Source organism: Acomys russatus, chromosome 6, assembly GCF_903995435.1.
Source record: "Acomys russatus chromosome 6, mAcoRus1.1, whole genome shotgun sequence".
Taxonomy (NCBI): Eukaryota; Metazoa; Chordata; class Mammalia; order Rodentia; family Muridae; genus Acomys; species Acomys russatus.
Window position 1 is genome coordinate 67,063,762 of NC_067142.1, and position 26,513 is coordinate 67,090,274.

General features: G+C 47.0%; 3 protein-coding genes across 4 annotated transcripts; 1 reads left to right on the plus strand and 2 right to left on the minus strand.

Annotated features, from left to right (window-relative positions):
- Window positions 1–432: 432 nt before the first annotated feature.
- Nit1 (nitrilase 1) lies at window positions 433–3,701 on the minus strand. The gene is made up of 6 exons (XM_051147867.1): window positions 3,612–3,701; window positions 2,965–3,222; window positions 2,751–2,854; window positions 2,264–2,397; window positions 2,007–2,132; window positions 433–1,256 (listed from the first exon to the last, which is right to left on the minus strand). The coding sequence occupies exons 2-6, from the start codon at window positions 3,210–3,212 to the stop codon at window positions 990–992; spliced, it is 879 nt and encodes a 292-aa protein (XP_051003824.1). The 5' UTR covers window positions 3,213–3,222; window positions 3,612–3,701; the 3' UTR covers window positions 433–989.
- Pfdn2 (prefoldin subunit 2) lies at window positions 3,608–21,646 on the plus strand. 2 transcript variants are annotated; one of them, XM_051147869.1, is made up of 4 exons: window positions 3,608–3,716; window positions 18,646–18,734; window positions 18,837–18,960; window positions 20,199–21,646. In XM_051147869.1, the coding sequence occupies exons 2-4, from the start codon at window positions 18,715–18,717 to the stop codon at window positions 20,373–20,375; spliced, it is 321 nt and encodes a 106-aa protein (XP_051003826.1). In that variant the 5' UTR covers window positions 3,608–3,716; window positions 18,646–18,714; the 3' UTR covers window positions 20,376–21,646. The 2 variants fall into 2 exon arrangements, with proteins under 2 accessions (XP_051003826.1, XP_051003825.1); XM_051147868.1 differs by lacking the exon at window positions 3,608–3,716 and adding an exon at window positions 4,354–4,489.
- Window positions 20,948–23,528, minus strand: Klhdc9 (kelch domain containing 9). Its single transcript, XM_051147866.1, has 4 exons — window positions 22,600–23,528; window positions 22,187–22,346; window positions 21,897–22,095; window positions 20,948–21,114 (listed from the first exon to the last, which is right to left on the minus strand). Exons 1-4 carry the CDS (start codon window positions 23,121–23,123, stop codon window positions 20,948–20,950), a joined length of 1,050 nt encoding a protein of 349 aa, XP_051003823.1. The 5' UTR covers window positions 23,124–23,528.
- Window positions 23,529–26,513: the final 2,985 nt, after the last annotated feature.

A 26,513-nucleotide genomic window follows, 5' to 3' on the forward strand; every position in this document is an offset into this window, starting at 1 on the left:
ACTTATGGCTTTATGAGGGCTCTTAAATTTTGTCTGAAAAACCAAAGGGCTGTGAGTAAAGGAGCTATGTGGAAGGTGGGACTCGGAAGTGTATTTTGGAAATTAATTACCACCTTCTTCCAAATTATAGAATTTTTTAAAAACAAAGAAGCTGTGGCCCTTTCCACTGTCTCCTGGCCTCTGGTGCTGCTGCTCCTCTCTGCCTTTCTGTCATTCCACAGCTTGAACCTGCTGCCTGGTGTGGCTCCCTCCTTTTCTCCCTTGTTAGATCCTCTCCAACAGCCAGAGAGGATTCGGCCGGCCTGGTTACCTTCCCAACTGTGATGTGTGTGTGTGAACACCAATATACGGGATGGGCGGAACAGAGCCTGTTGGTTAAAAAACACTTCCTCTGAAAAAGAGAAGGGAGCAGTGTGTGACGTTTTCCCTCCATTTTCCAGTGAAAATGACACTCACTCTTCTCTACCCCATGCCCCTTTTCTCGTTTCCTTCTGACTTGAGAGAAAGTGAAGTATTGAGTCCCAACCCCTCCTCCTGCCCCTCTGCCTTTCTTCCTCCTCCCTTACTCTGGAGAAGGGGGCCAGTACACACACTGAGCACTGCACTCTTAGGTAGGGAGGCGTGTTTGAGCCAGGAGGCTTAAAAGTGGAGCCTAGTCGAGCAGGTACCATACCACTTCCCCTCCCAGCCCATAAAGGAGATGGCCACACAGACATTATGATTATTATTATTATTTTTTCAATGCCAGTGCTGCTCAGCCCTGAGCATAACTTCAGTTTTCATGAAATAAACAGTTGATTATATAAAATTTCACTTTTCTGAAACTGAAATTTGAGGTCAGGTCAAAGTCTCTTCCTCCCCATGAACCTGAGCCAGTGTACCATTTAAAATTCTGCAAGTAAAGGGAACTGTGCTTGGGTCCGGCCTACAAGTCACAGTAGCATCACCTCACAGTGTTTGTGTGTCTCAACTAACAGAAGGTAAAAGCCTTAAGACAGTGGTAGACCCAGATTGCCATAGAGGTCAGGTCTGCGATGCTGGAACACTGGCAGGTGTTGGCGCATCTGCTGCAGAAAGTGGAGATCAATCCGGGCAAGGCAGAGGCCTGGCCCTTCAGAGCAGCGGGCCACCACTGTACCCCAGGGGTCTACAACCATGCTGTGGCCGTAACTTGCTCTTGTCTCGTGGTGCCGTCCACACTGTGCTGCCGCTATCACATAGCACTGAGATTCGATGGCCCGGGCCCGCAGCAACACCTGAGGGTGAGAAGTGTGTCCACTCAAATACAATCAGCGATTAATAGGCAAGTGACAAGTGGACACTACAGGCCAATCTACACAGTGCCCACTCGTGAAGTGGGAAGAACAGGGAAGGAGAATAAGCTTTGTTTGTTTTGTATTTTTTGAGATAAGGTCTTGATGTGTAACCTTGGCTGTCCTGGAATCCACAGAGATCTGCCTGCCCCTGCCTTACTACAAGTGCTGGGACAAAAGGCATGTACCCCCATACCCCACTATTTCTGTTATTGTTTGTTTGCTTGCCTTTTTAAAATTTCTCTGTGTAGCTCTGTCTGTTCTGGACTCACTTTGTAGACCAGGCTGGCCTCAAACTCACAGTGATCCGCCAGCCTCTGCCTCCTGAGTGCTGGGATTAAAGGCGTGCACCACCATGCCCAGCTGCTTGCCTTTTTTTTTTTTTTTTTTTTTTTTTTTTTTTTTTTGGACAGGATTTCTCTGTATAGCCTTGGCTGTCCTGGAACCCACTTTGTAGACCAGGATGGCCTCAAAACTCATGGATTTACCTGCCTCTGCCTCCTGAATGCTGGGATTCAGGGTATTTGTTTGCCACTACTGCCTGGCTTTTGTTTGTTTGTTTGAGGCATGGTATCACTATGTAAAGCATGCTGGCTTTGAACCCGTGGCCATCCTCTAGTGCTTAGGATTTAGGTTTGTGCCGCCGTATGCCCACTGCTGAGAATTAAAAGTCATGAAGAGGTATTTTCTTACCTCCCAATGGGCTGGGCCTGTAACAGATCCAAAGGCTGAAGGGTAAGTAAGTATTTCTGCCCCAGCTTGAGCCAATTTCAGAGAGAGTTCAGGGAACCGCATGTCGTAACAGATGGCTAGACCGATCTGAAATGAGAAACAACCCACTCACGGCCCCTGTCCTGTTCATCATAACATCTAGTACCTTCATTACCCTAGGCCAAAGAAGGATGTTAGTACTCTTTCGGGGTATTCCTATTTCCTCTTCAAACTCCCACCTTGCCTGCCGGTGTGCTGACGGGTGGCTCAAGAGCCTTTCCAGGCATGGTAGAGTTGCTTTCTCTCATAGGCCCCTGACCTGGGATCTCTACATCGCATAGATGTGTCTTCCTGTAACTGGCCACTACTAATCCTAGAGCAGAAGTAAAGAACAAATACTCAGTACAGGCACTCTGAAAGCCCAGCCTAGCTCTCCTCCCCAAAGAGTAACCGATAAAACCCCGAAAGTCAAGCAATTGGGGTAATAATGCTGTAAGCCAGGCACAGTGGCGCACGCCTGTAAAATCCCAGCACTCTGGGAGGCAGAGGCAGGCGGATCTCTGTGATTTCTGTAGGCCAGCCTGGTCTACAAATGAGTCCAAAACAGCCAAGGCTACACAGTGAAACCCTGTCTCAAAAACCAATAAAGAAATAATGCTGAAGGAACAGAGTTGAAGGAAGGGGGAAAGCCTGGGAAGAGGCAAGCTGAAGGCTATGCCGTCTCACCTTTGTTGTTCAGAAGCACATGACAATTGTAGATTTTCTTTGTCTGCTCCCAGTCTTGGCCACGCTCATGGAAACCACCCAAGGACAGCCAGATTCCACATTCCCTGGGGGCAGTGGGAGGCAGGAGACACATCTCTTTAGTGCTCTAACCCTTCTATGTGGCAATCCAGGAACACTGCCCAAGGGAGACCCTACTTCCCTTCCACCCTTGTACCTGGCAAGCTGGCTATATCGTCCCAAAAGGTCCCCATCCAATGGTTCTGACAGCAATAGAGTCTCGGCAGGATTTCGGGCAATAAAGTCAAATGCCTCAGGCAGAAAAGCCAGGCAAGCACCCAGTCTGGCAGCTTCTAGAACCAGCTCAGCACATGTTTTAAAGTTCTCCTGCTTGTTTGGTGTTGATGTTACTTGGCACACAGCCACCAGGGGCAGCTCCCAGGAAGTTGATGAGGACTCCGCCATGGCTCTGGGCCTGGGAATGGTACAGGCAGTATTCTCAGATTTGCCAGCATGGAGAAACTCAGGCTCCAATCGGGGTGGGGCCAGAAACCTAGACTTTTTTTTTTTCTCTCTTTTTTGAAACAATGCCTTTTGTAGCCCAGGCAGGTCTTGTTATGTAGCTGAGGATGACCTTGAATTTCTGATCGAACCTCCTGCCCCTTTCCCAAGTCCTGGGATTACAGGTGTGTCCCACAATCCCTAGCGACTTATTTCCATTCTTACACAGCAGAACTCGAGCGTTGCTGGAGTTCACTCATTAAATGTTTGGTGGATGCAGACACCTTTGTCTCCCACTCTGTAGTTAATAAACACGAACTGAGCAGCTGTGTGCCAAGCAGAGACCATAACAAACCACGTTACCTGGGCTGAGTACAAAGTACAGAGATTTGAGGCAGTCGGTGTCCGGGACACAGAAGGGACAGGAGTTGGCGAGGAGGCCTGGTGACGAAGCTCAGCCTGAAGAAGGTGAGAAATCAGGAAACCTAAGCCTCCTTCAAGCATTAAGTTTCTAGAATTCTCTGCCACTTCCAGGCCGGTAATCCCCTCCCCCAAGGCTTCCAAAACACTTTTTACTATTAGTACCTATGGAAAGAGATCATAAAATGGGAAAATGGGAGAGGAGACTATGATCGGTGCCTTAATACCTCAACTTCCAGTGATCTCACATTAAAACTGAAGCCCTTTTCCTCTGCCAAACGTTCCGCTGTTCAAGTCATCTCCTGGAACCTTCCTTGTTTCCCCAATTCTCTCTTCTGCGCTGTGCCACCTGCACAGCTTTATAGACTCAACACATATCTTTCCCCTTACCCCAGAATCTCAGAAGGAAAGTTCACCCTCCCTAGATCTCCACCATCTCGTGGTGGGTAGGGGGCACAGGACCAGATCCCAACCCGAGCCCCCGCCCTCTGATTATCGCGTCCTTCCCCGCATCTCCCCGGGGGCCAAGAAGCTCTGTTGCACAAGTTAAAGGCATCGCAGGTGGAATTCACCGCAGCGGGCAGGGTTGGGGAGTAGGTCCTACATGAAGACAGCCAAAACCATTCACGGGGTCGGATCTGAGGAGCTGCCTGGAGCCAGAAGCGCAGGGGCAAGTGGGCGGTAACTACCAGGCAGGATGTGACGCAATGGGAATGCGCAGGCCGGAAAGCTTGCAGGTGGCGAAAATGGCGGACAGCAGCGGTCGTGTGGGCAAGAGCAGCGGGAGCGGCACGGGGAAGGGGGCGGTGTCGGCCGAACAGGTGAGGAGCCGCGAGCTCTTGAGAGTGCCTGGGTCGGCGTCGAGTGCGTGCGAGAATCAGGGTGTGTGGCTTGTAAGAGCCGTTAGCCCTTTCCACGTTCGCCGTGGTTACGCACAGGGGAGAGGGGAGGTTCTTTGGAGGTGACCAGGATCCCTCCTAGGGCGTGAGGAGGTGGGTGGGCACGTCCACCCCCGGTGGGTGGGTGAGCCGAGCGAGAAAGCCCTGAGGTGCGGCATCTGGGAGGGTGTCCAGGTCTCTGAGGAAATGGGTCGTCTCCGAGGTATCCTGAAGACTGTATGGTTTGGCACGGCATCTAGAATAACGAATGCCAGAGAGTTATTAGTTAATAAATTGGTTGTTTAGGCTGTGACTCTAAAACCATCGCGGGCACGCTGCAGAGCCACGTGACTCAGACCCGAACAATGTAGTGTTCTGTAACTATTTTGACAAGGGAGTCTTCAGTAGATTGGCTTTGTGCTTTGATTTGGTGTTTTTGGTCTTGGAGTTGGGGGATGAGGCTTACGATAGGGTCGCCCAGTGTGGCCTTGGCTTTTATGGAATTCACCATGGAGACCAAGCTGGACTGGAACTCAGAGATCTGCTTGCCTCTGCCTCCGAGAGTGCTGCGTTAAAGGTGTGCTCCACTACTTCCGGCCCCGGGTTGTTTGGTCGTTTGAGAAATGGTACTAAAGTAGCCCACGCTGGCCTCTAACTCGCTCCGTTTTGACTTTTTAGAAGAGACTAGAAACCCTTTTCTAACTCAGATTTGCTTCTCCTGCTCCTCAGAACATTGAGATATATCTGACAAATTAGAAAGCTATTTGTGGTATGGGAACCGTGATTTGTTAATCGAGACTAAATGTTTTTGGAGGGTTTTTTTGTTTTTGTTTTTGTATTTTTGTTTTTCAAGACAAGTTTCTCTGTGTACTCTTGGCTGTCCTAGACCCGCTTCGTAGTCCAGGCTGGCCTTGAACTCACAGCAATCCGCCTGCCTCTGCCTCCCAAGTGCTGGGATCAAAGGCGTGCGCCACCACGCCCGGCTGAGACTAATGTTTAATCGATATTAGAAGAAAAATTGCACAATTGAAATGAAAATAGTAGAGGCCAGGGCTGTAGTAGGTCAAGTGGGAAAGCCCTGAGGTGTGGAATCTGAGAAGGTGTCTGATTCCACCTGGGTTAGAGGCCAAAGGGTTGGGAATATGTATGTGTTGAGCGGTTCTTTTAATCATAAATACATTTATCAGGTGTTGAACAGTTAGTACAGGTAAAAGTATCAGCATAAAGAGTTTAAAACCTGCCCTGTGGAGCCAGGTATGGTGGCGCACGCCTTTCACTTCGTCTGCTAAGCAAGTCCAGGACAGCCAGGGCTAAACAGAAACTCTGTCTCAAAAAACCAAAAACTATGCCTTATCAAAGAGCATGGTCTGTTGGGGGAAGAAAAAGGATTTTCATAATTCTACTGAGTTAGAAAATAAGTGTTCTATTGGGTGATGGTGGCGCACGCTTTTAATCCCAGCACTCGGGAGGCAGAGGCAGGCAGATCTTCGTGAGTTCGAGGCCAGCCTGGTCTACAAAGTGGGTCCAAGATAGCCAAGGCTACACAAAGAAACCCTGTCTCGGAAAGAAAGAAAGAAAGTAAGTGTTCTAAGAGTAAAGTGTAGTGAAATTTAAGAATGGAAGAGGTAGCTTCTGACATAGTGAGAAAAGGGGGGGCACCCTTAAACTTTTTGAGGGTCTGCCTTGTATTAGGCTCTCCTCAACATAGAGAAATGGCTAAATGAAGCAGACCTTGTCTTAAGCTTGGTCAAAGACTCATTAACTTAAAAAAAAGCAGCCACGGTAATCCTGCTGTAATCGCTCTGGGTTACCCTGTCAGTTCTAGGCTAGCCTGGGCTACATAGTGAAACAGTGTCACAAACAAACAAGCCAGGCAGAAAGGCAAGTAAAACAATGAGGCTTTAAAATATTTCTTCTGTGTATGTTTGCGTGTCTGAATGTATGTGTGCACCACATGTGTGCAGAGCCCATGGAAGTCAGAAGACAGGTCAAAGTCTCTGACACTGGTTGTTAGCTACTGTGTGTGTCCTGGGAACCAAACCCAGGTCCTCTGCGAAAGGAGGAAGTGTTCTTGCACTGAGCCATTTCTCCAGCCCCTACACTAAAAACTTTTGCATATAAAGAACTTTTTTTTTGGCACAGTTTGGAAAGAGATTCCAAAGTAATGTAGGTTTAGGACTTGGCAGGTAAGAAGAAAAGGGAAGCCGTGAGGTAATTGGGCGGTGGTGATGGTCTTCTGCCCTAGAGTCAGATAGACCTGTGTTTGGAGTGTAATTTTTGTTTATATGTGATTTCTCCCATTACTTTTTACCCTCCTCTATCTGTAAAAACACAGTGGTTCCTGTCTCATAACTATTTAGAGCACTAAGCAAGAAAAATGACGTGATTCCTTTTTCCACCATGTCTAAAATACAGAGAACACAGGACGTGTTTAATAAATGCTAGTTAGAGCTGGAGAGATGACTTTTGTAATGTCCTAAATTTGGTCCGTACCCCACCCGTGCCCCCCTCTTCCCCCCATCTTGGTTGGCTCACAGTTCCCTGTAACTTAGCTCAAGGGGATCCAGTGTGCTGTTCTGGCCCCCAAGGCAACTGCACTCGAGTGCACATGCTCTCACACAGACACGCATGCACATGATCTGGACAATCCTTATAGATAAATGCTAATTTGCTTTTATTTTCTAGAGGATAAACTTCAGCCTCATTGTAAAGGATGAGAAAAGTTAGTCAAGTGAAGTTTTGTTTTGTTTTTTATGCCCATCTGTGTTATTCCTGTATCCATGTGATGGTGTCAGATCCCCTGGAACTGAAATTACAGACAGTTGTGAGCTGCCATGTGGTGCTGGGAATTGAACACAGGTTCTTTGAAAAAAACAGCCAGTGCTCTTAACCACTGAGCCACCTCTCCAGACCCACAGGAAGATTTTTTTTTTTTTTTTTAATTAGAAGTAATGTGTTCAAAAGCAACGAGATGTGAACTGCCTGGCATTGGAAATGATAGTGGACTTAGAAAAGATATATTGCAACACTTTGAAGAGGGGTTCAGGGCTTCTGTCTCTGATGGATAATGGCACTGTCGATGAGTAAAAAAAGGTGGGAAAGGGATGGAGTTACCGTTACTCAAGGGGTGGTAGAGAAAAATCCTCAAGGAAATTGAATGCATCCATGTGCACATGTTGGAGGCTAGAGCACAGATGGCATCAGGTGTCACGGGTATCTTTCCTTGTGCACTGTCCAATTGGTTGTTGTTTGAGACAGGTGTGTTCATTTGGCCTACAACTCACCAGCTAGGTTAGGGTGGCTAGCCAGAGAATCCGTAGGCCCTCCCTGTGCCTTCCCTGGGATAACAAATGTGCCTCAAAATTGAAGTTCACTAGCATTCCATTGGCTCATGCCTCAATACTATGCCTGCCTGCCTTGTTTGTTTGCTTTGGTTTTGTTTTGTTTGTTGGTTTTTTCAAGACAGGGTTTCTCTGTGTAATAGCCCTGGCTGTCCTGGAACTTTCTTTGTGGACTACCTCAGTGTGTTCTGGGGATAAACTCAGGTTCTTGGGCTTTTTACCTGTGGAACTTTCTCTCCATCCCAATAAAAGTGTTCATCACCGAAACAGTTCAAGCCAAATGTGTCTTTCACAAGGGAAAGAGGAGTAGGTATTATGCTAGGTGCTTGTTTTATTTCTGTTATTGTTTATTGGTGTGCTGTTGTGGTTTTATTTGTTTGCGATAGCATCTCCCTGTGTGGCCCTGGCTAGCCTGGAACTTCCTGTGTAGACCATGATGGTCTAGGATTTGTGGCTTTCTTCCTGTTCTGGCCTCCTCGGGGCACCATCACACCTGGAGCAGTGTTTGCATGTATGTGTGTGCCATATTCGTGCCTGGTGACCTCTGACTGTGCAGGTCAGAGCATCAGATCCCCTGGCACGAAGTTATGAGTTTGTCCTTTGCAAGAGCAGCACGTGCTGCTAAACCATCTCCCTAGCTCCCCGAATTTGAGACATTTTTAATGCAAGTATAGAGAAATCATAAAAACACACATTTTACTACTAGCTTACTCAATAAAGCAATACATTTACTGTAGGAAGTGTGTAGGCTCAATGTTCTTAACAACTGTATTTTATTATGAACTTATTAAAGGAGCCAACTTCCTTTACAGCTCGACTAACCCAAACAATAGGAGAAGGATATTAAAGAACACAGTAATGAAACCTTAATGCTATTAGATCCGAGGAACAATTCTTCTGGCGTAGTCAGCAGGACCTCAGCAAACCAGCAATCCCACCAAAGTTGCTGCTGAAACCTGGAGCAACCGGAACCTGAAGCCTGAAGGAGAGATAAACCTGTTCTTTAGGATTCCAAGTGCGGGATTGGAACAGTCTCGTGAGAGAACAGGTGAGGTTAATTCACTAGAAGAAGAGCAACCACCTCGAGCAGGAGCTTAATTGTTGCCAGCTGAAAAGATCCCATGAACAGACTCTGGGAGGAGATATATAAATTAGCCCAGAACTGGAGGCGGGGCTTTTTGGAGACCTGGGATAGTTTTGGCTGCACTTTAAGATGCTCCTAGAGAGAGCCGCTTGAGGGAAGGCTTTGGGCTCCGGCTCCTGCTGAGGTTCAGGGTTCTGGTTACTCAAGATTCCAGCAGAAGAAATTCTGCTGATTACACCAGGAGAATTGTTCTCGGAACTGATATCCTTACGGTTTTGCTATTGTGTTCCTTAATCCTTTTTTCCTATTGTTTTGGTTAGTCGGGTTATAAGTGACGTATGCTCAGTCACTAAGTTGTTAATAAAATATATTGGTTAAGAAAATTGAGCCTACAGAAGTCTCAGCTGGAGTCCAAAGCCCTGGAGCAGTTCTCTCTAGGAGGTCTCTTGAAGTGTTGACAAACAACCAAAACAACCTCAAGTCCTCTCTCTCAAGCCTCTTGTTTTGGACTACTAGCTCTACTAGGATGTTTTCAGCTGGCAACATCCAAGCTCCCCCATGAAATGGCTTGACTTCTAAGGGGATAAACATCCTGCTCTCTCACTAGTCTGTTCCCCATCCCACACTTGGGACCAACATAAAAACATGCTTATCTCTTCAGAAGTGTATAAAACATAGCAAAATGTCCAAATAGGAAATAATCTTACTATACAAAAATATTACATTTTGGACTATGTCTTCTGATAGTATCCCACTTCATTCTTTTGTGTGTGTATATGGAGAGCCTGGGAAATTTACAAATGAAAGGTTTTTGGTTTTTTTTTGTTTTTTGTTTGTTTGTTTGTTTGTTTGTCTCGAGTTTCTGGAGGCTGAGAATTCCATAGCCATAGCAGCACATTGGCAAGAGCATCATAGTGCAAGCAGGGAAAGGGTGAATGAGCACGAGGAGCAGCCTAACTTTACTGAAAGCTGCTTTCCTGAAAACCAGCCTGCTGCTGCAAGGAAAGTACTGTCATCCACACACCCTTTCAACCCTCTGCCGCTGACGGGGATGGTGGCACACAGGAGGCAGGAGCAGGCGGAGCTCTGAGTTGGAGGCCAGCCTGGTCTACAAGGTACATTTCAGGCCAGTAAAGGTTACATAGTGAGTGAGGCCCTGCCTCTAAATAAATAAGTGTTCTGCCACAGGGCCTAAGGGTAGCTCCATGGTTAAAGTGTGAGGGAGGTAGCCTGAATCTTCAAAGTTCACATAGATGTAATTCCAGCCCTGAAAGGCAGGGTAGGGAATCCCCTGAACACGCCATTAACAAAACTAGTCCCTAAAAGTTTGCTTCAGTGTGTCAAATGGGAGAGTGATGGATGGTTTCTTCTTTCGTCCGCAGCCTTGGGCCTCTGCCTGCAACTCACTCAAAATGGAGAAAAGAGTTCTTCCATAGGGCCAGCAAGATGATACAGGGGTTGAGGGCCTGCTGGTCTGCTTCATTCCCAGAATCCATTAAAGGTAGAAGGAGAAAACCAATTCCTGACCTCCACATGTGTGCCATGACACACACACTCCCACATGCACATTATCTACACACGTATAATAGTAAGCTTAAAAAAAAGTAAAAGTCTTGCTACAAAGTAGGTTGTGATGTCCCTGTATTTGGAGAAGACGTAGAGTCAAGATTAGGACTTCAAGTTTGAGGCCAAGCAAATTTGAGGCCAATGTGAGTTTACATGGGATTCTGTCTCAAAAAAGACAAGAAAAATCCCTGTCATTTGTCAAGTTCAACATGTGTTTTTATAGAGGAAAAAGCCTCCTCGAACATAGTATTATACCCCCTCCCCACAAAACTCATGCCATACAGTGCAAAATATGTTTTTCTGTCCCAGTGATCCCCAGAGTCTTAAATTGTTGTAATACTAACGCAGAATCCCAGGATCCTTTGTGATCATATCTACTTCCAGCGTGTGATGCAGAGGCAGGCAAGGGTAGACCTTCCCTTTCTAAAGGAGAAGTAAAGGCAGAAGGAGGCCTGACAGACACACCTTAGCTCTGATTCCAAAAGGATGGGCATCCTACAATTCTGTAACAATTCTCTCTGTGTCATTTGGAGACTCTGGGGCAGGGACTGGGCCTCTAACCTGTGGGTCAGCTCCACATCTGTGGGTGTGCTGGGCTCCGTCCATGCTTCATGCTCTTGGGCTAGCGGGCTGCATTTTCTAGGCAGCTGGTGTACGCTGACAGCTGCTGTGCTATTAGGGAACTTGGCAGCTTCCTGGCCTTCACTAGGGACTGTTCCAGTGAGGATTCTCTTGTGACAGTTCCTATTTCTACCTTAGGTTTCTGCCTGGACACTCCCATCCAGCCTCCAACAGCCCAGTGCATCTTTTGAAGTTTTGTTAGAGGAAGCCATTTCTCCATAGCTCTTAACACTCTGCATGCTTGCAGAATTAGCACCATGATGGGGGCTGGAGAGATGGCTCAGCGATTAAGAGCACTGTCTGTTCTTCTAAGAAGTCCTGAATTCAATTCCCAGCAACCAAATGGTGGCCTGCAGCCATCTATAATGGGATCTGATGCCCTCTTCTGGCATTCAGGTGTACATACAGATAGAGCACTCATACATTTAAAAAAAAAAAAAGCACCATGAGGAGATGGACACTAGCACAGGCTACTGCTAATGTTCTTCTTCCTGACGGCAGTGTACACTGTAAATACCTGGAGCATGCTGGGATGTGAGGAGCAGGTCGACTGAGTTCTTTCTGCCCTCAAGACCCTAGCTTTTGCTTCCACAATTGGAGGAACAGCCTCCAAGATCTCCAAAATGAGAACCAGAGGGACAGTTTGCAGGAACTGGTTCTTTCCTTCCACTGAATCAGTCCTGGGATCAAACTCAGGTAGCCAGTCAGGGTTGGGCACAAGTGCCTGTACCAGCTGGGCCGTCTTGCTGGCCTGGTCACTGTCTTGAACCTATCTTCACTTTGCATACAGCCAGGCTGTGAATTTTCTAAGCTTTTAGGCTCTATTTTCTTTAAATTTGTTTTTATGTTCATTGGTGTTTTGCCTGCATGCATGTCTATGTGACGTTAGAAACCCTGAAGCTGCAGTTACACGGAGGTGCCAGCAGCCCTGTGGGTGCTGCAAACTGAAGCTGGGTCCTCTAAAAGAGCAGCCAGCGCTTTTTTGAGACAGGGTTTCTCTGTGTAGCCATGGCTGTCTTGGACTGGCTTTTGTAGACCAGGCTGGCCTTGAGCACACAGTGATCCGCCTGCCTCTGCCTCCCCAGTGCTGGGATTAAAAGCGCGTGCCTCCATGCCTGGCTGCAGCCAGTACTTTTAGGCACTGAACCATCTCTCTCATTTTTAGTTAAGGGTTCTTAGATTGTCTTTAACCTGGGTGGTGTGCTTCTTGGAAACAACATATTTGGATACTGTTTATGACCTGGTCATCTGGTTCTCTACCCTCCCTCCTTCTCTTTTATCTCTTCTTCCTTTCCTCCTCCTCCTCCTCCTCCTCCTCCTCCTCCTCCTTTTTTTTTTCCCTCTGAGATAGGGTTTCTCTGTTCCACAGAACCCTGGCTGTCCTGGACTCTCTTTGTAGACCAGGCTGGCCTGGAACTCACAAAGATCCACCTGCCTCAAGTGATTAAAGGCATGTGCCACCATGCCCGGCCCCTCTTTTTCTTCTTGATATAGGGTCTGACTATGTAGCTCTGCCTGTCCTTGAACTCACTGTGAACCCACAGAGGTTGCCTGCCTCTGCCTCCAGTGCTGTGAGTAAAGGCATGGGCCCCCATGCCAGGCTTTGGTCTTACGTTTTAATTGGAGTGTTAAGACTACTTACATTTAGGGTTATTGATAGGAGTTTGCTAATTACTGTAATTTTGTTGAATGTTTTTCTGGTTGGTTGGATTATTGGTATTTTGTTTTTCCATTCTTCATATTTGGGGTTTGTTGACTTATTGTGTTGGATGGATGAAGAGTGTGTGTGTGTGTGTGTGTGTGTGTGTGTGTGTGTGTGTGTGTCAGACTTTTTGTTTTGTTTACTCTTGCTGTTCTGGTACTCAATTTGTAGACCGGGTTGGCTTCAAACTCAGAGATCTGCCTGCCTCTGCCTCCTGAGTGCTGAGATTACAGGTGTTGGCCACTGCCTGGGCTTGTCTGTCTGACCCTTAAGAAGCCCAGTCTGGTCTTGAATTCACTATGTAACTGGAACTGACCTTGAGCTCCCGATCCTTCTGGCTTAGCCCCCTGAGTGTTGGGGTTACAGGCCTGACCACCATCTGAGTTTAAGGACTGATAGTCTGCGTTAGTTCTCTTCCGTTCTTCTATCCTGCACTCTCATGATTCAGTCTTTGTCCTCTGTGTATTGGACTCCTTGCTGGCTTGGTGGTTATGAACTGACTTCGTTTGGTGCTTTCCTTGGAGTGCCCTATTTCTCAGTCTATTTAAAACATTTTAATATACTTCCATTGTATATGGGTGCATCCTTGTGCACAGCACTGATATAGCAGTCAGAGGATAATTCTCCCAGAGTTAGTACTTTCTTCTACTTCGTGTCTGTTGTCAATCAAACATAAGTAGTCAGGATTAGCAGCAAGTGTCTTTACCTACTGAGCTATCATGCTGGCGCAAGGCTGGTTCTCACCTTCCACCTTTACGTGGATTCTGGGAATTTGATTCTAGTCATCAGGCTTGGACAGCAAGGGCAGATAGCTGCTGAGTCATCTCACTGGCTGAAAATAAGCTCCAAAATCCCCTGTAACTGATAACGGTGAGTCTGGAGAAGGCTTGGGTCCATGAGTGTAGAAATAGTGTAGGTAATAAAATGAAGAAAAGGTATGAGCAGACTCTTTAGTCCCACTGTAGAAATGAGAGGTGAAAGGGGAAATAGGGGTGAAGGAGAAGGCAGAACTCTTCTCTGGGAAACCCTAGAAACCTAAGAGGAGTAGAGGACTAACCCTGAGTCAGCCACCTGGGTGGTGTTTGTTGGTGTTGGCTCTCAACCGAGTGTGACTTGTCCCTAGGAAACAGTCACAATGCCTAAAGTGTGTTTAGTTTTAGTGGGCAGCGTACAGTGATGTTGCTAAGTACTGTACAGTGTACAGATTGCCAGCACAAGGAAAAACTGTATGATTCATAATGCCAATACTGTTCCGACACTGTCCTATTGTGTATTGTTTATATTTTAATAGAAAAAGTAGGGGAAAAAAGACAAGTAGCTTAGTCAGGTAGCAGTGTATAATAAAGGCAGCACTGTGATTTGAACCCAAGTAAGTCTATAAAGTTTGGACCCTTTTTTTAGATTTCATCTTTGCTTTATGTGTATGAATGCCTGCTTGGATGTATGTGTACCACATGCATTCCTGGTGCTCACAGAGGCCAGAAGAGGCATCAGGTCCTCTAGAACTAGAGGTCCAGGCTGTCTTAAGTTACCATGTTACGCCAGTGAACATCAAGTCCTTTTTTTTTTTTTTTTTTTTTGGGGGGCAGAAACACTTAAAAAAAAAAAAGATTTATTTATTTATTATTGTGTATACAGTGTTCTGCCTGCATGTACACCTGTAGGCCAGTAGAGGGCATCAGATCACATTACAGATGGTTGTGAACCACCATGTGGTTTCTGGAAATTGAACTCAGGACCTTTGGAAGAGCAGGTGGCACTCTTAACCACTGAGCCATCTCTCCAGCCCCCAAACATCAAGAACTCTTAACTGGTAAGCAATCTCTCCGGTCCCCAAAATCAATAAATCCCTTTATTTTGGGGGGGTGAGGGTAGGCAGGTTTCTCTGTGGTAGTCCTGGCTGTCCTGAAATATGCTTTGTAGACCAAGCTGACCTTGAACTCAGAGATTTGCCTGCCTCTACATCCCAAGTGCTGGGACCAAAAGTATGCACCACCACACCCAGCTACACCAGGCAACTTAAGAACAAAAAGAAAAGAGAATAATTAGATATAGCCATAGAGAAAAGGCCTGTAGAAAAGTTGTATTTTGAAAGGAACAGTGGGAACCGGGAATGGTGGTGCACTCCTTTAATCCCAGCACTGGGGAGACAGAGGCAGGTGGATGTCTGTGAGTTCAAGGCCAGCCTGGTGTATTAAATGAATCCAGGTCAGCCAGGCCTACACAGAGAAACCCTGTCTCAAAAAACAAAAACAAAACAAAACAAAAAATTGTCTGGTGTAAACAGGGATAGACTAGTCAATATTGAGAGTCCCTATTAAAGCATATTCTATGTAAATATCCCCAACTAAAAATAATGCAATTTAATTAAAATATAATGTATTCTTTTATAAATCACCATCACTTCTTATGACTACATAGAACTATTTTCATTCTTATTATTCATGGAATATATGCTGGGAGGAAGCCATATTAGCTTAGAGGGCTAGAGAGATGGCTCAGTGATTAAGAGCACTAGCTGCTCTTCCAGAGGTCCTGAGTTCAATTCCCAGCAACAAAATGGTGGCTCACAACCATCTATAGTGAGATCTGATGCCCTCTTCTGGCATGTAGGTGTACATACAGATAGAGTGCTCATATGTATAAATAAATACTTACATTAAAAAAAAAAAAAAAGGAGGAGGAGTCCAGGACAGCCAAGGCTACACAGAGAAACCCTGTCTTGGAAAACCAAAAAAAGGGGTGGGGGGCTGGAGAGATGGTTTAGAAGTTAAGAGCACTGGCTGCTCTTCCAGAGGTCCTGAGTTCAATTCCCAGCAACCACATGGTGGCTCACAACCATCTATAATATGGTCTGATGCCCTCTTTTGGCATGCAGGTGTACATGCAGACAGAGCACTGTATACATAATAAATAAATATTTTTTAAAAAGTAAAACTGCTCAGCTGTTGTGAAGCTTATTAAAATAATATAACAGAGTCTCAATTATTTGGGTGATAGCCAGGTTAAGAAAGAAACTGAGAAGCAAACACAGTTTTGTAAGAAAACTTTGTGTTTGTATGCTATGCGTGCATGGGTTTTTGTTTTGAGGCAGAGTCTTTGAATACAGATTACCAGTCTGGCTCTGGCTTTGAACTTGAGATCTTTCTGCCTCTGCCCCATGAATGGAGCCCCAATGAAAATCTATAAACCCCAAGCGGGTGCGCTTTTGTGCGCTCCCACGCGTGTTCTCTCTCTCTCTCTCTCTCTCTCTCTCTCTCTCTCTCTCTCTCTCTCTCTCTCTCTCTCTCTCACACACACACACACACACACACACACACACACACACTTTCTCTTGACAAAACAACACAACAAAAGGAACAGTGAGAATTATGAGGAGTAGGAATGAAACTAACCTGCTTTCATTATCCTAGAGACCCAAAGATGTCTGCTTCAAACTGGCTTACTTTGCATTTCACTTAGAGTCACGTTGCAATTAGCTGATGACAGTGCATTTACTTTTACTGTACTTGTGGCTAAATTTTTCCACAACTGGGAATAATTCACAAATTTCAGTAGATTTATTTTAGTTCATATCCCAACAACAAAAATAGTTCATATTACACTAGAATGACTTAGTGTAGGGGGCTGGGGGATAGCTCACCGGGAGATGCCTGCTGGCATCACTCCAGGCCCTTGGCCTGACCTCTGGCTCTGCAGGTTCGGGTGGTGGAGCGGATGTGTGAAGGAAACAGGTTGCTATTGGTGAGAACATCAGTGGGAGTACAGCACAGCATATCCAGAAGAGTGTGCCATTTGGTGCTGGGAGAACGTTTAGAATCTGGGTTAGCCACAGCATTTATTTTTCTTTGTTTTCCCCTCCCACCTTTACATTTCTTTCTTGCCTACCTTTCTTCATCTTCCCTTCCCATCTTGTCCTCTCCCAGGACCCTTCCCCTCCTCCTTTTAAAAGACAGGCCTCTGTGTACCCAGATGGCCTGGAACTCTTGATCCTCCTGCCTCAGCCTCAGCCCTGAGATTATAGACCAGAGGCACTAGCCAAGCTTCTTTTATTTTGTTTTTTAATTTGTCTTTTATTATTATTATTTCTTCAAGGTAGGATGTCATTGTGTAGCCCTGACTGGCCTGGGGGTGCTGAGATTACAGGTGTGAGCAGCCAGGCCTGTTTTAATGAGTGTTTTTGAAGAATAGCAGGTAGTTTGCTAAAATTGAGCACAAAGGGCTAATTAGACTAAAGTTGAAGGACTGGGGCAGCTTTAAGCAATCCGGGAGTGGAGTGCAAGGTCAGCTCTTTGTGAACACAGGCCACTGAGCTCCTTTGTCTCTCAAATACCTGAGAAAAGATGGCGAGTTACGTTCCTCTGGGGCCAAGGGGCAAGGGTTTGTGGTTGGCAGCCCCACAGAAACCCTACCAAGTTAGGAGTAAGAAGTCCACATTGGGTGGGGATGATTACACCAAGTAAGAGTTCTTTTTGGGTGTCAGAAGTGGTGCTGGCAGTTGAACCCCAACGCCTCTTGCATGCTAAGGCCACTCTCACTGAGTTCTGTCCCCAGCCCTGAGCTATTGTTAAAGAGCTTCAAGGCAAGGGTTGGAAAGATGCTGGCTTGGTGGTTAAGAATACAACTGCTCTTCTAGAAGAGCCAGGTTTAATTCCAGCTCCAGGGAATCCATCATCCTTTTTTGGTCTCTGTGATTACAGCACTCATGCATGCACATGTGTGCACGCATATATAGTTTTTTGAAAAGTCTGGGGGCTGGAGAGATGGCTCAGAGATTAAGAGCATTGACTGTTCATCCAGAGGTCTTGAGTTCAATTCCTGACAACCACATGGTGGCTCACCACCATTTATAATGGGATCTGATGCCCTCTTCTGGCCTGCAGGTGTACATGCATGCAGAGCACTGTATATGTAATAATAATAAATCTTCTAAAAAACCATTTGGGTAGTGGTGGTGAGTACATGCCTTTAATCCTAGCACTCAGGAGTCAGAGGTAGGCAGCTCTCTGTGAGTTTGAGACCAGCCCTGTCTAGAGTGATTCCAGGACAGCCTGGGCTACACACATAGAAACTGTCTCGAAAAACCAAAAATAAATAAATAAATAAAAATAAACCTATTAGCCAGGAGTGGTGGTGCAGGCCTGTAATCCCAGCACTCAGGAGGCAGAGGCAGGCGGATCTCTATGAGTTCAAGGCTAGCCTGCTCTACAAAGTGAGTTCAGGATAGCTAAGGCTACACAGAGAATCCCTGTCTCAAAAAACAACAAAAAGGCCTTGCATAAGACCCACTTTCAGCTTCCAGCACCCACATGGTAACTCCCAACCATCTATAACTCCAATTTCAGGGAATCTGATGCCTTCTTCTGGTCTCTGGGCACCAGACACAAATGGTACACATACGTACATACTAACAGACACTACATCACACTCACAAACATATACTACAAAAAATGAATAAATTGGGGAGGGAGACAGCCCTCCTTGCCTGCACGTCTCGTGTAGAATCCCAGCAGCTCCTTTCCCCTTTATCTCTCACACTCAGATCTACTGCTAACTCCTCCTGTGCCTAGTAAGTGTCTCACACATGTAGGCACTTACGGAGTGCCTACTGGGGAAAGAATTCCACACAAAGAAATTCCACACAAAGAATTCCACACAAAGAAATTGCAAATCTGTATCTACTCCATTCCCAAGATAGGTACCCACTACTGCCTTTTGTAACTTGCCATCCCACATGCTGCCTTGACTTTCTGGTCTTTTCACTGTCTCATCTCTTCTCTCTTAGGTAATTGCTGGCTTTAATCGCCTTCGGCAGGAACAGAGGGGCTTGGCAGCCAAAGCAGCTGAGCTGGAGATGGAACTGAATGAGCACAGGTCAGAAAGTCGCAGAGCAGAATAGTTGGACGGGCCATTTTGTGAGGGGGGGTTGCAGTAGGGGGACTGAATGTTGAGGTCTTGTCTTGTCCCCATCCCTAGCCTAGTGATCGACACTCTGAAGGAAGTGGATGAAACCCGCAAGTGCTACCGCATGGTTGGAGGTGTGCTGGTAGAGAGGACTGTCAAAGAGGTGCTGCCCGCCTTGGAGGGTAACAAGGAACAGGTGAGCACGAAGTCCTTAATAGGAGTTTGGGCAAGCAAGAGGTTAAGTCGGGTGAACAAGGATGTAGGGAATGTGAGGGGACAAAGTCCAGGCAGAAATGCATGAGGATAGCACATAGCCTGTTAGCCTATGCCCTTTTGACTGTTACGAAGTCTAACGCCTTACGTGAGGAGTTGTTGGCTGTGAGCCCTCCACGGGCTCTTTGATGTGGTTGAGTTGGGAGGGGAATGGGCAGAGCTGAGTCTATGGATATCTGAATCTAAATCACCTGAAGAACTAGTTTGGCCGATCTGGGCATCAAACCCAGCCTTATGCAGAGTGGGCTAAGTGCTCTCCCACTGAGCTACATGGACTCCAGCAAGAACCAGTGTAAAATGAAGCTTCCTGGGCTCTCTGGATCCCTAGCCAGACCCCTGAAGATACCACAAATGACATTTTAAAGGGAGAAAGAGTACTGACTCGGGTGGCATACATTGGTGAGTAACTTGCTAAGATGATGAGGCAGGGAAATCTTGCATTTGAAACTAGCCTGGGATAAATCAATAAGTTAAAAAAAAATTAATGTGACCTAAAAGAAGAAACCGTAGTATGATAATACTAATATAAAAGCAAGCATCCCACCCTCCCTGGGGAGCTATTGCCAACTGAAGGTTGGAGGGGGAGGGGAGTCATTGTCTTAAGTGATGTACTCTGGTGAGTCGCTCATTCTCCAGACCAAGGGTGGTCCTGGTTAAACTCCAAGGGCCACACAACAAAACAGAAAAATGTGACTCTGAGGTGGGGAACTTGTAGGGTGAGTTGGTAGGAGGTGGGACTAAGTATGATCAGAATATAGCATATACTTTTATGAAACTGTCGAAGAATCAATAACAAAAGTAAGCAGCCCAGATGATTCCCTTGTATAAGCCACTGTGTTTGAGAAAGAAATCACTTGAGAGTTTGGGTTTTGTTAACTCTTGGCTAAAGGTGAGGTTAAAAGTATTATCTTAAACTGGGCGTGGTGGTGCACGCCTTTAATCCCAGCACTTGGGAGGCAGAGGCAGGCGATCACTGTGAGTTCAAGCCCAGCCTGGGTTACAAGCAAGTCCAGGACAGCAAGAGAAACCGTGTCTCAAAAGACAAAAACAAAAACAAAACAAGCAAAAAGTATTGTTTCCCCTCCTCTAACCATATTCCATTCCAGGGCAGACCTGAAAGCCTTTTATAACCTCTTTTCTCCCCCCCTCCTCCCCTTTTAGATACAGAAGCTCATTGAGGCACTGTCACAGCAGCTTCAGGCAAAGGGGAAAGAACTCAATGAATTCCGGGAAAAGCACAACATTCGTCTTATGGGGGAAGATGAGAAGCCAGCAGCCAAGGAAAACTCAGAAGGGGCTGGGGCTAAGTCCAGCTCAGCAGGGGTGCTGGTCTCTTAGGAACTTAAGCCTCTGCATTTTTTTTTTACCCTGATTCCCACTTCTGATTTCTTTTTATTGTTATTATTATTATTATTATTTTCTCAGCTATTGTAATATTTTTTGTTAATTAAACGTTTTGGTCAGAATGCTTAGCTGTAGCCTGGGACTTTCTCTCATTTAGGGCTACATTGAGGGCAAAAGATAGTGCACAGCTGAGCATGGTGGCACGCATGCCTTTACTTTTAGTGCTTGGGAGACAACAGGAGGCAGATGTCTGAGTTATAGGCCAGCCTGGTCTGCAAAGTAGGTTCAGACCCTGTTTCACACAAACAACAAAAATGGGGTATAATTTATGGCTTTTGTTTCTACCCGGTTAATGGCTCAGATTATCAGAAAGGACCATATTTTGTCCTTTCCCTTGTAAATAAAGATACCTGCTCATTTAGTGCTCTTCTAAAGAGGATTCAGAGACAAAATGTTGACTCTCAGATCGAAATTTAATAAGCATTTGAAGTAGGGCAGTAGCGCTGATGAGAATGCTTTGTGGGCCTCCACAACACAGGCTTGGCCGTGTGCCTTTCTGCCAGTCTTCAGATGAGGAGCTCAAGGATGCAAACCTGTGGGCTAGCTGTCCTGCCGTCCTCACCAAGACCCCCGAGCAGATAAAGCTGGTCATTCCAAAGGCAAGTGCGATGGCCCATGCGCTTCAGTCCACGGTCTGCACAGGGGAAGTGGAACCACTGGGGCGGAGACTTGCCTGTCAGGTGGAAAGCAGAGGAGCTTACTGAGCAGGGGTCCTTTGTCTCTGCTTCAGCACCAGTGAAGCGCCTGTTACTCTCATTTGATCTCTTGGCCTTTTCAACTTTTATGTTCTGTTTATGTTATGATTTACTTTGTTTTGTTTTTGAAACAGGGCCTTACTCTGTCTCCCTGGCTAGTCTCAAACACTCTAGACTGGTTGCCTCTGCCTCCTAAGTGCTGGATTAAAGGTGTGAACCACTATGCTTGGCTCTGGTTTTTTGTCTTCTGTTTCGGTAAACAAGGTTTCTCTGTGTAGCCCTGGCTGACTTGGAACTGCCTCTGACTCACAGAGATCCTCTGCCCTCCCCAAGAGCTGGAATTAAATATGTGCACCAGTATGTGTGGCTGTGGCCCTATTTAAAATTATGTATATATATATATTAGGTGAGGTCTTACAGTGAGTTCGTTATATAGACCGGGCTGGCAGAGATCCTACGAGCTGTGCTGGGTTATCTTTCTCGTCCTCTATTGCATTTCTTTAACTTTTTTTTTTTTTTAAAGACAGGGTGTCCTAGAACTAGGTATGTAGACCAGGCTGGCTTTGAACTCAGAGGTATGCCTGCCTCTACCTCCTGAGTACTGGAATTAAAGGCGTGCACAACCACACCTCCTGCATTTCTTTAACTCTTCTCAACTATTTTTTCCTTCTTTCTGTCCCACCACTCTTATCTTTTTGCAGTTTTCAGGTTCTCATCTCTTTCCCTCCTCCCTCCCTTCAAACATGAGTTTGGCTCTCACGTGTGTCATAGATGTAGAGGTCATTGCAGATCGTGTCTCGAGCCCTGGTCAGAGTCTCTCCACCAAACAGTACAGCGAAGGGTCCCACCACTGAACAGGAATGGTGCCGCAGGCCCTGGGGTCCCTGCTGCAGCCCCTGCCCGCTGCTCACAAGCCTTGCGAGCTGTTCCGTTAAACGAGGGGCAACAAGTGGCTGCTCCTTTGGGGAGAGAAGAAAGGGAGGGGACCGTCAGAAGGTTTGCCCATCACAGTTTTAGTCCCTTTCCACGTTAAACTGCGAACAGCTATACCTTAATTTTCCCGTGGCTCCATTGCCCTGCCACCTCTGGTTCAACTGAGGTGCAGCCCCCAAAGAGCAGTAGCCGATACCCCGGGTGGGGTCCAGGAGTTGGCAGCAGGGCAGCACAGTGACCTGATCGTGAGGCCGTGTGGTAGCCTTCTTCCTTGTAGCTGTTGGTATACATAAATTCAGGCCTGAGTTTGATTTTCTGAAAAGACTCGGGTATTGAGCCGCTTTGCCAGTGTGCCCTTGTGAAAGAAAGAATCAGGCTTGGGGGCAGATAGAGTTAAGCCGAAGGAAGTAAACAATTTCCAAGCTGAAAGGTGCTAGGCTGAGGACAGGGATAAATTACCAGTAAGTTTGCTAGGTTTTATCTTTCTAGAGTATAGAGAAAACGAACGTTTGGGGCAGAGGTTGCAGTACCAGTAAGTTCGGGTGCTGTGGTCCAACTTTAAGGTGTAGATGCTTCCGTAGCGTCGCTGAGTGCGGATACCACCCTCCCTGCCAGACACCCGCAGCTCTCGATCGGAGAGGCGAGTGCAGGTGTGACTGCTGAGGCCAACAGGAGGGCAGCTGTCAGGGTTCGCAGTCCATACCTCCCACACTCCACTCTCAGTGTCCAGCGCGGTCACCGTGGCTAAGCGACGTGACCCGTCCCAGCCACCCACCACGCACAGCCAACGTCCTCCCACCAGTGCCGCGTCGTGGTGACTGCGAAGGAGACCGCCCCGGGCTGGCAGTCGCAATGCTTGGCCCCCAGCTGGGTCGAAGACCACCGTTTCGCTGCTGGGCATTCTTGCACCGCCTTCTAGGAGACCCCCTACCAGATAGAACCGTCCCTGCAGTTCCGTGCATGAATGGAAGGCACGAGCCAGAAGCACGTCCCTCGCCACTGGCCTCCAGGTCCATGCCGACCTTACTCGACCGGGGGACTCCACCCCAGTCATGAATCCAGCGGGGGGAGGGGAAGCAGTTCTGTCGCTTCGGGCGGCGCCCCTTCAACGTGGGGCCCAACACTTCTCCAAGCATGGGCTAGCTTCCCTTCCAAGACCAGCCCAGGTCATCACTCTAGCCACCTCTTCTCCCCACCGCTGTCGCCTAGCAACTCTTGCAGGGACTGCAGTGCGGCCGCTGCAAACCGCAGGTCGCAAAGCGCTTGTTACCTTGGAAACAGGAGACCTGGTTAGCTACCGCGATCTTACAGTGATGTCGTCAGGACAACGAGATGTGGGGAAGCCAGTAGATAATCTTAAAGACTTTCGCTCAAAAAGGCTGGAAGCCGACAGTTACTTAGAAGAAGCCGCTAACAGCAAACTAGCCTGTGATTATGACATTTGAGGCAGGTGGTGGTGGTGGGTGGAGACTGTCTTTTTCTTAATTTTTTGCTGCAGGTTTTCCAACTCGGAATTTTCTCTAGGGGTGAGGTAGGGAGGAAAACGTCACAAGTCAGAAGTTGAAGGAATGAACGTGGACTAAGTGGCTTCGCATTCAGAGATTTGAGTAGACTTCCCCCTACACGTTCCCATTTATGTAAGGGGCTGTTAGTGGTAAAGTCCTGGAAGGTACTGATTGGGTGGAAGAGGCCTCTCTGCTCTGGCCACTAGAGGGCAGTAGAGTCCAGTCTCAGTGAGAGAAGTTAGTGGAGAGAAGGGTGGTGGTAGGAAAGGAGACTGAATGGAGGAAGAGATGAGTTAGAGTGGTTGAGAAAAAATAGGTTAGGGCATACCTTGAACAGTATCTCACTATTTAGTCCTAGGAAGAATAATTATTTCATCTTCCCTCATTAGATTCATAGGACACACGGGAACGGAGGCCCTGTGGAACTCAGAATTAAGGGCCTGGAGTTTCTCCTGATAAGATCCTGGGCGGAAGCTGCCCAGCCTTAGAAGGTGGGTGGGGTAAGATGGGGAGGGCGAAGCCGACTCCTGCCCCTCCCTGCTCTCTTCCTTGTAGTCAAGCCCAGTTCCTGAAGGCCTTAGCCGTCCCCACAGGACCTAGCGCAGAATGCAGAGGCCCAGATCAGACCGGTTGCAGTTGTAGGAGGAAATAGATTTCTACTCGTAACCCAGCTGGGGTGGAGTAGAGCCCGGATCAGTGTCTCCCAGGCTGGGCTTTGAGCGTGAAGGATGGCTATGACGTTGGCCTTTGGTGTCTAAACATGAACTTACTCCCCATTAGCTTGAGAAATCCAAGCTGAGTGTCCAAGGCTTCGGTGGGAATGGTGTGGCTCAGCGGAGCAGGCGCACACTGGGCCTTTTACCTCCTGATCCCAGTTAGACATTGAGAGAACACTACGTGAGGAAGGTTTGCACAGACATAGACTATATGACTACCAGGGCCCATTCATTGCTTTTGTCTCTGTCCTTTCCTTCCTTGTTCAGAGTTCGTGGTACTGAGGATTGAGCCTCGGATGCTGGCAACACTCTACCACTGTGCTGTATCTCCCATCCTTTTTTTTTTTTTTTTTAGCTGAGTTCCGGTCTTGATAAAGTGACCCAGGGTGGCCTCGAACTCATTTTGTAGCCTAGGCAGTCTTTGCCTCAGCCTCCTGAGTAGCTAAGATAACAGGCCTGCCCCCACCTGTATGTTAAGCTGAGATTCAAAAATAGCTTTGTGTCTTTGTCCATCCAACGACCTTTTCCTGTGTCTGGCATGTAACAGCCTCGGTTTTCCAAGGTTATGGTAAAACTCTTCTAAAATAAATACCTGAGGCTTGCGGGTGGGGGAGATGGCTCAGGGATGTAAGCCACAAATCCTCATGCCATCCCTAGGACCCACATGAAAATATCTGACAAAGCTAGAGGTGGTGGATCCCTAGGGCTTGGTGGCCAGCCACTCTACTCCAGGTCAGTGAGAGGCCCTGTCTCAAAATCTAAGTGCACAGCATCGGAGAAACCATACCTGAGACGGTCCTCTGGCTCCCACATGCACACACCTGCACGTGTGAACATGAATACACACCACCTCTGATTGCAGCACTTGGGACACTGATGCAGGAGGATGGCTACTCAGAACTAAACCAACCATCCTAACTCTAAAAGTTAAATAATAAGCTGGGCGTGGTGGCGCACGCCTTTAATGCCAGCACTCTGGAGGCAGAGGCAGGTGGATTGCTGTGAGTCCGAGGCTAGCCTGGTCTACAAAGCAAGTCCAGAACAGCCAAGGCTACACAGAGAGACCCTGTCTTAAAAAACAACAAACAGTTAAATAATAGGGGCTGGGGAGATGGCTCAGAAGTTAAGAGCACTAACTGTTCTTCCAAAGGTCATGAATTCAATTCCCAGCAACCACATGGTGGCTCACAACCATGCGGGCAGAATAAATAATAAATGAGTAAATTTTTTGAAAAAAGTTAAATAATAACCTCAACAAAAAGAAAGGCCTGCCCCCACCCCTACCCCCCAGTTCTTGTGTCTGTAGCTAAATGCTAATCTCTAAGGTTTCCCATTGACTCACTTCCCATCAACTAAACATGGATCTGATACACTCTGGATTAGACAAGGTGCTGACTAGAGGGGCTGAGATCATTTTGCTTAAATCTTATTGGTCTGCTACCCATTCTACACATCTTCAGCTGAGCTACCAGTCTTGTTTGCTGCCTCTTCTTTTGAGAAATAGTCACTCCCCATCCCAGGGTCCTTTCCAGTTTCTCTCAGCTTTGTTTCTTTTTCTTCTAGTTAAACTCTAATGCTGTTCGTCCTTTGAGTCTTACCTGGATGTGTAACCTGAGCCTCATGTACTCACAAGCTGTATCCACTCCAGCTCTGTACCCTTCATTTCTACCCAGTAATCACCCTAGCCCCAAGAGAGGGGCTGCCTAAGACTCCCACTTCTCCCAGTTATTTTGAATCAAGTCTCTATCTTGGAGGAAGCAGGAAAGAAGCAGGAAGAGGGAAGGCTGGCAGGAGGAAGTGGGCGCAAGCCAGCTGATCTGCATTCGTATGAGATATGCTTTCTGCCTTGACCTAAATCTTTACATGTTCTTTATCTTCCCCCTGACTTAGCCCCATGCTCTTTTCTTTTCAAGTTTATTATGTATACAATGTTCTGCCTACATGTGTGCCGCCCACCAGAAGAGGGCACCAGATCTCATCATAGATGGTTATGCGCTACCATGTGGTTGTTGGGAATTGAACTCAGGACCTCCGGAAGAGGAGGCAGTGCTCTTAACCTCTGAGCCATCTCTCCAGCTCCCCCATGCTCTTTTCTCTTTTGAGACTGGGCACTGCTAAGTGCCCCAGGCAGACCCTGAGCTCACAACCTTCTTCATTAGCCTAACTGCTAGGATACAACAGTCACATGCCACCATACCTGGCTTTCTGACCCTGGACCCTTTC